The sequence below is a fragment of the Octopus bimaculoides genome, chromosome 2, assembly GCF_001194135.2.
Source record: "Octopus bimaculoides isolate UCB-OBI-ISO-001 chromosome 2, ASM119413v2, whole genome shotgun sequence".
NCBI classification, from domain to species: Eukaryota; Metazoa; Mollusca; class Cephalopoda; order Octopoda; family Octopodidae; genus Octopus; species Octopus bimaculoides.
This window is the reverse complement of record NC_068982.1, coordinates 55,452,172-55,461,293: the sequence shown is the minus strand read 5'-3', so window position 1 is coordinate 55,461,293 and position 9,122 is coordinate 55,452,172. Positions and strand designations below refer to the sequence as shown.

Here is a 9,122-nt window from a genome sequence, read left to right as displayed (position 1 = left end):
TTGAGGCCTCCGTTGGATTTGCAAACCTTCTGGCATACACTGCATTCAAAGGTGTGCACAGACATATAGGCAGAATAGTTGGTGGAGGTTCATTTTCCATGCATTTGCAGCTGAGATTTGAGGCCAGCAAATGATAGGCATGGTCTGTCACAGACTGTGCACACAAAAAGGTCATTGTCATTCACCTTCTTGATCGTTACATTCTTCCTTAGATCTCTTTTGAGTCTTACTTGCGTTATCCTGGCCTCTTCAAATGCTTTCACTCCACTCCACACCTTTGTTCACCATCCAACTCGATCCAAAGGAAGGGTTTTGATATCTTCTGGAGGAAGTGACAAGTAACTGAGACCTTTGGCAATATATACAGTGCTTGAGAAGACCTGTCAAACCAAGTGAGATCATGGCCGATGCCAGTGTTTCATAACTGGTACTCATACTGGTGACATGTAAAAAGCACCCACTACACTCTTGAAGTGGTTGGTGTTAGGAAGGGCATCTAGCTGTAGAAACCATGGCAAATCAGATTGAAACCTGGTGCAGCTCCCCAGCTTACCAGTTTTCAGTCAAAGCATCCATGTTTTTCAGTTTCCATCTACCAAATCCACTCACAAGACTTTGGTTGGCCTGAGGCTATAGTAGATAGAAGACACTTGCCAAAGGTGCCTGGACATGTGGTTGGGATGCAAACTTTAGGGTCTCCTCTCCTATTCTGATTTATTCAATGGTTTTATAATTTTATTTCATATAGATTTATACCATGCCTGAATACCTGAAATTGCGTTTTGGTGGCCGAAGAATCCAACTTTGTATGGCTATTCTCTCTATTATCGTCTATGTGTTTACAAAAATCTCAGTAAGTATTTTTCTTTTCAATATCATGTATTTGTTTTTGTATTTTATTATTTCATAAAGTTTATAGTTTCATAAATATTATAATTGAACCTTAAAAAAAGTGTTATATTTCTATTTGTTGTTATTCATTTTCCTTGTTTTCTAGACATTGTTTTATATTGTGTTGTTATGGTAATATTTGATTTGACTGCATTCTTACTATTTCATTGATTTATATTTCGGCCACATAGCTACAGGAAATTTATACTTAGTAAAATTTATTACTGAAGTGAAAATTCAGGTCACTCCTGGAGTAGTTTTTCTTTCTTTCATTTTCTTAACTTATTTGTAATATATTTTTTAAGTACTTAACACATCTAATCTCTTTTTTTTTGGATCCACTGAAGACACAAATAGAAGTATGGAAACATTGCGTAAAATTTTGCGGTAACATACATGTTATTAAAAGGGGGAAAGGATTTTGTAGAGGGATTATTTGATGAAAAATTTTATGGGAAATGGGAATAATACTTGTTCATTAAGATCAATTGATACTATGAAATATGTTAGAAATGATTATCCTAAATGAAGAAAATAGATGAGTTTATAAAAATTAGATATTTGAATGTGATATATATCTTTTTTTTATATGAACTTGAATTTTCAAAATGAAATAGTTGTTTATTTTTTTGATTTGTTACTAGCTGTATTGTTGATGATTATGTTGACATTGATTCACATGTATATCTTTCTATGTATTTTTATTCCTTCTCCAAAACTGAAGCACAGTAGTTAGTCATAATTTGATATCCAGTATAACTAAGTAGTCTTTCATGTTTTTCATTTACTTTGATGCTTTCAATACTGATTTACATATATTGGGCTTGATTTTTAGCACCATGTGTTGTTTATTTTTTTGAAACAATAAATATGGGAATGAAGCTAAAAAAACAGTTGTGAACTATAGATACTGAGCATCACCAAGGTCTTAACCTATTCCTACAGGAAAACAATGTCTATAACAACACTTTGTTCTTATGGCTCAAAGGGTTTTGGTGCAATATTACTTTGAAGGGAATAAGTGATTTTCTTACATAAGCATAAAATGTGAAATATTTGGAAGGTAAGACAGGTTGTTATTTTATGTGCCTATATAGAATATTATATAGGTAATGTTCTTAGTAAGAATGGGTACCAAACTTTGAACTTGATTTACTAGGAACTTACAGGAACACAAGGGAGCAATTATTTTATGGGTATTTTCATCTTACTCATATATTTGAATTTTTGTGATTATAATGTTATTGGGTTAATAACTTGGGTTGGCTATATTCTATTGTATTATACTGGTAAAGTTGCAAATATCCTGGGAAATCAGTGTACAAATTTGGATCATAAGGTATTTATTTATTTACATGTTTGTTTATCTATTTTATTTTATATTTTAAACATGGATGCCTGCAAGAGAGTGAGTAAAATTCTGAGAGGCCTTTTAAAAATTCTTGTGAGTGTTCTTTTTTAAGACGGAATTAAAACAAATGTAGCAAGATTTTTCTTGTATTCTAGTGTTTTCTTTTTGCATGATGTATGGAGAGGAACTGATCCAACCACATAATTGAGTGGTAAACGCTCACTTTAACTATTAGATATGGTTAGATCAATATCTTTTTCCATGTACTAATGAAGATGTGCACATTTAAAGTCTAAACTGTTTATCAGTTTTGGTATGTATTTTTATAAGGTAGATTTCTTAGAGTGGGAACAAGTGTCATTTATGACTTTAATTAAAATTTCATTCAGTCATAATCATAGGCTAGAAAGATTCCAGGGATAGCTATGTTTATCAGTCCAATATCGAAGTGGTATTTGTTATCTGTTTCCAAATATATACATATAAACTCTTTCATATATATTAAGTATTCTTTCTTCTTCTTCATCATCATCATCATTGTCGTTTAATGTCCGCTTTCCATACTGGCATGGGTTGGATGGTTTAACTGAGGACTGGCAAGCCAGAAGGCTGCACCAGGCTCCAATCTGATCTGGCAAGATTTCTACAGCTGGATGCCCTTCCTAACACCGACCACTCTGAGAGTGTAGTGGGTGCTTTTTATGTGCCACCGGCATGAGGGCCAGTCAGTCAGTACTGACATTGACCACACTTAAATGATGCTTTTTACGTGCCACCAGCAGGGGAGCCAGTCAGGTGGCACTGGTAACGACCACCGCTTAAATAGTGCTTTTTACATGCCACCAGCATGGGAGCCAGTCAGGTGGACTGGCAACAATCATGCTTGAATGGTGCTTTTTACATGCCACCAGCACAGGTGCCAGTCAGGCAGTACTGGCATCGGCCACAACAATGACTTCATTTGAATCAACAGGTCTTTGCAAGCACAGTTTATTGCCCAGTGATTGAAGGGTACTCTTAAATGGGCCAGTTATGCTGCACTGGCATAGGCCACAGTTACAGTCTCACTTGGCTTGCTGGGTCTTCTCAAGCACAGCATATCTCCAAAGGTCTTGCAAGAGTGGCTGTGAGGTAAGTAGCTTGCTTACCAGCCAAGGGTAAGTGTCTTCCACTGCCCAAGGTGCCACACAGTGGGACTGAACCTGGAACCATGTGGTTGGTAATGTTAGTAAGTAGAAAATGTCTATGCTAACATGGAAAGCAGATGTAAAATGATGATAATGATGATAGATATATAGGAATATTTAAAAATAAAATTTTTTTTAAGTGCCAAATACAATTTAACTGACGATTTCTTTAAGTTGATTATCTCCTTTACTTTTTCCGTGGGGAAAGCGGGAGGTTTAAATATTTCCTTAATGTGGGTGGGGTATATGATCATTATTATGTTTTTCTTATGCAGCTAATATCTTCATAACATCAGTTTAATTGTATCGCCAATAGTAATCTCAGTTGTTCATAGCAATACTCTAGAACAGGGATTGGGAAACTACAGTTTAAGGGCCAAATCCATCCTGTAAGCCAAATCTTGCAGCCTCATCCTGATTTTGCTGGAATATGTTATGTTTCATACAAAAATTCTTTGAGTCTATAATTAATGAACAGTAAAGCTGAGGCACCCAAAATATGGAGTGGAAATCTCAAATGAATCGAAATTTACTGTCCCCTGCTCTAGAACTTAAAATACAATAGATTTCTTTGAAATGCTTGTTACTCGGTGATTCCTTAACTAAAACTCTTGGATGAATGTCTTTATTAATTGTTTTTCAACTACTACTATTACTACTATCACTACCTACACCACTGCTACTAAAACAGCTGCTACTACTACTACTACTACTACTACTACTACTAATAATAATAATAATAATGATAATATGCAATAAGGGTGGAGCACTTGCAGAAAACATCACTACTTGGAACCGCACGAATACTCCGGAAGGAGGTCGAAAAATAAGAGGTGTTACCTTAGGTTACTGGTAGTGAACAGCTGACACTGTAATACATCTCCAGCGTTAGAAGCTGTGCAAAGGCAATAATGATGATGATGATAATCATAATCAAAATGAACTTCTAGTAATAATAAATACTTATTTTGATGTTTGTAGATTCATGTTTATTGTATATACAGGATAGCATTTTATCTTTAAAAAAATTGAAACTTACTGAAACAATTATTAATAATAATCTAAAGGAATGTGGGCCTGAAATATACAACCAAACTATCAATTTAACCAAAGACATCATAGAAAACTAGATTGTTATTAACAAATCATGTGCATTTTTTTTTTTTAGTTTTATATATCAAAAAATTATTTTTTAGAAATTAAGTACCATTTCGAATGAGATTGTTGCCAGTGCCCCTGGACTGGCTCTTGTGCGGGTGGCACATAAAATACACCATTTTGAGCGTGGTCGTTGCCAGTACCGCCTGATTGGCCTTCATGCCGGTGGCACGTAAAAGCACCCACTACACTCTTGGAGTGGTTGACATTAGGAAGGGCATCCAGCTGTAGAAACTCTGCCAAATCAGATTGGAACCTGGTGTAGCCATCTGGTTTCACCAGTCCTCAGTCAAATCGTCCAACCCATGCTAGCATGGAAAGCGGACGTTAAACGATGATGATGATGATGATTTCTTGATTCTTGTTTTGGCATACAAAATGTTTTTAGTCTACAATAAATGAATATGTATCTTAATAAATAGCGTAGTCCAGTATTTCATAAAGATTTAAGTTACAATGAATTTTAAATTTTAACTTTTACACTTAATAAATGGTTCTGTAAGTTAAGAAGTGTTACATTTAAATAGATATGTATTTTCTAATCATTGGTGTTGTTTGGACCCAGGTCAGTCCTGATTGAGGAAGCCTATGATCAAAGGCATTCAAGTAAATACTATCCTGCTTTTTATCCCACAGATATAGTGTATCTCGATCTACATTACTTAACCCTTTAGCATTTAATCTGACCTAAATATTCTACTTGCTTTATGTTCAAACTGGCTAGATCTGGTGTCTCACACCTACCCTAAACATAAACAATCACATCATCAAAACCTCAAGGTTACAGGATAAATTCAAGACAATGTGAATAAATAAGCATTATATTTGACAGAGTAATTTGACAGCTAAAGGGTTAATGTGTCCTTTTATTAATGTATTAGGTTACAATTGGAGCGATATTTAGCCGTTATTTTGAATGCAAATTGTAGCAGCTTCTTTAGTGGCTTGCATAAGTTTTGTGACAATGAACAGAAACATAATGAAAATTGAAAAGGAGGAACTAAGATAGTAAATTTAAAATATATTTGTGCATTTACATTTATGCTTCTGTGTATCAGTGGAGAAATTATAAGCATTACTAAGTATTAGCATTTAAAATATGAAATATTAGTGAATTCAAACTAATAATGTCATCAATTCATCATCAGCATTTACCATCCACTTTTCTGTGCTTGCATGGCTTAGACTAATATCCATTGATGCTGATTTTTCTGTGGCCTGTTGTCAACCCTCATCTATTTCCAAGCAAGGTAATATTTCCCAAAAGCCAGGTTTTTTTCTTTTTATTCAAGGAAAATTAGGAATGAACAACATTGCTTGTATGATGTTAGTATTCATTTACAACTATTATACAATATCAAGATGAGGAGACACAAGTGTGTGTGTGTGTGTTTATATGTACACACACACAATAGGCTTTAAGTTTCTGTCTACCAAATCTACTCACAAGGCTTTGGTCAGCCTGGGGCAAAATTAGAAGACACTTGTCCAATGTTCTTTCTAGTGGTTCAGAACCCAGATCCACATGGTTGGAAAGCGAACTTTTTAACCACACAGCCATGTTTCAGTCGTATTTTTTTTTTTATTTGGGATTTATATTCATACATGTTGTAGCTGACAGAATTCCAACACAGATTAGTGTCATGGCTCTCATGAATTTATAATTCACTGCATTTTCAGTGGTTTTCTATGAGAAAGAAGTTTTGCACAGTTGATAGAAGCTTCTCAAGATAACTACCACAGGTCCATCTTTGCTCTTTGTATCTTGTATCAAAAATACATAGTCAATTGCTTAAAATGGTATTGAATTTTTTTTTATGTTTGAGTATTAGCTGTAAATAAGTTTAGTCCTTTATTACGTCTGCCTTAGTGAAGGTGGAGGTATTGTTTTCAGCCGTGTTTGTTTGTTTGTTTGTTTGTCCATGGACAAGATATCTGAAAAACTGCTGGATGGATTCAGATGAAACTTTGAGGGCTATTTGACCTCGTGACCTGCATGAACTGATTAAATTTTTGGATCGATCTGATATCTGACAAGGATTCTGGATTATTTTTCCTGTTTTTTTACTTAATTGCTGAGAATGGTTTGGCTCATTTTTAGTATTCTTGTTTGCGAGAGCAGTTGAATTTATTTCAGATATTCTCATTTTCAAAATCATCTATGGCTAATTGCTGAGATGATGTTGGTGTTGCTTTGGCAAAGGTTTGCGCTCTATGAGTGCTCTTTTTCTCTTGTTTTCAGTTTCTTTTTGATAGTTGTTAATCATTTTCATCTTTAAAATTAATTTCTAAGTAATAATATTTATCAAATAATTGCACAAATAGATATTAATAGAAAGTAAACATAACTGGTGTTTTTTTAATTGTTGCATTCTATGAAGTTTTTGGTATTTGAGGTAGTATAGTGAATGACAAATGATGTTTTTAGAGTTATTTTAGAGTAGTACAGATATTATATATATTCAATAGCCTATATTATTGACTCTAAATAAAAGAGACACTTACTCTAGACAAGTACAATATAAATTCTTATCCTTATCTCACTTCCTACTTTGGAAGACTACTTTTATACACAAACTCAAATTTATTAATATAAATAAATGAAAATATATTTAGTTGTATTTCAGGATGGTCTTTTTCTTTTTTTCTTTCCAAATAAACACACATGCTATCTATCCGTTCTTCACGCATTTATTACCATTCTTATTTTAACTCACGTCCATTGTCAGAAATCTTTTGTCACACATTTGTGACCTCTTCAGTGACACTTTCATGTGTACTCCTGCTCTGCTTAGTCCAAGAGGTCACAGATGTGTGATGAAAGTTTTCCAGAAAATGGAGATTAGTTAAAATAAGAACAGTAATAAATAACTGAATAACAAATATATAGTGCATGTGTTTATTTAGCAAAAAAAAAAAAAAAAAAAAAAAAAAATGACCATCCTGAAAAGCAACAATATCTGTTTCAACAGATGGTTTCACATCAGGAACCTTGCAACAAAAAATCCTTAATGTATTTAGTTGATATTTTCTCTAAAATAAGGCCTCTCAGTAACGATTGTTCACTCTCGAATATTTAAAAGATTAATGTTATATTTTAAGAAAATTCAAGTATTTTAAATAGAAAGAAAAATGAAATCCTGTATACAATACAGTGTGTTATTTTTCTCATTCCAAATTTGTCTTATATTAATGATCTAGAATTTCAGATATTTCATACTTTTCGAAAGAACAAAATAATTTGATTAAAAAGTTTGAAAATTCAAATTAACTAATAAATATTTTGGCTTTGTTTATCTGAAAAACTGAAAACAAAATTGATAGATTCTATAATTTATTTTTCTAAACTTGTTTCTCAATGAAAAATAAATTAAGAATTTCTACTTTTTCCTAATAATTACATTTCTCCCTTAAAGTTCTGCAATACAAGGTAGGACGGATTTGACTAACACAGCTTGTAACATTCCAGATTTTGGTATTTCGACTTTGGATGTAGTTCCATTGATGGCTCAACCAACAGAGGATCTTCACATAACAAGACAACAACAAGAAAATAATATATCTTCCATGCTGTCTTATTCAGCTTGATAACTGAGATGGGTGAATGTTTTGTCTACTATTCCTTGAAGTGTTTCGTTAAATGAAAATATTTAAGAAAATAGATTTTTTTAAAGCACTGGAAGCAGTCATATGATTCATTTTTCATTAAGGACAACTGAAAACTAGGGAGCAGAAAATTGTCTACACAAAAATCATGATAACAGATAATATGCGTGCGTGTGTGTGTGTGTGTGTGCATGCAAGGGATAGAGAAACTGAAAAAAGAGAGAGTGTGTGTGTATGTGTGTGCATGCATGCAGATATGAGTGCGTGTGAGCATGGGATCATAGCTTGATACACCATCACCTACATGGCTGGCATGGATGTAGGGAAGTTACAGAACAGCAGTGAATAAATGAACAGAAGAGAGCAACAAGAAATGCTTCATCATAGCCATTGAAGACAAAATGAAAGAAGACACAAGCTGAGAGCAATGAAAAAAATGTGAAGCCAGTACTAACCAAAATTGTTACTGAGTTGTTGGAATTCATACAACTGCATCTCCTCTAATATGGATGGCACATTGATGACGGTGGGGAACAAGTGTGGTATAATATGAGACTAACAAACATGCACATCCACTGGCAGTTTACATGTCTTGGATATGTAGTCACATTGATATACTGGAAAGGTGCTGAGATCAATGTGCTCTCCAGTGCTATGCAGTGAGAGGGATATATAAATACACTATAGTACAAGCTATCTGCAAGGTGTGAGGGGATGCTGAAAAGTTCTTGGCTTTTAGGGTATCAAGAAAAGCATGGTTGGAGGCCCAACCTTTCAAGTTCTTTTACAGGGCTTAGGAAAATGAAGACCGCAGCTATGTGTGAATCTGAGAGGGGAATATGTTAAAAGAACGTCCTGTATTTTTTTTAACCCAAACTTAGGGCATATATATGTGTGTGTATGTATATATAAGCGTGTGTGTGTGTGTG

At 33.9% G+C, this 9,122-nt stretch overlaps 1 protein-coding gene across 1 annotated transcript in view; it reads left to right on the top strand.

Annotated features, from left to right (window-relative positions):
* The window catches only part of LOC106876318 (sodium/glucose cotransporter 4), a gene marked incomplete at its 5' end in the record, with an annotated part of 66,278 nt that overhangs the window by 5,747 nt on the left and 51,409 nt on the right, over nt 1-9,122 (top strand). Inside the window, one exon of the mRNA XM_052965846.1 lies at nt 749-853. Within this exon, the coding sequence (XP_052821806.1) occupies nt 749-853 (105 nt within the window). The remainder of the gene's footprint in view (nt 1-748; nt 854-9,122) is intronic.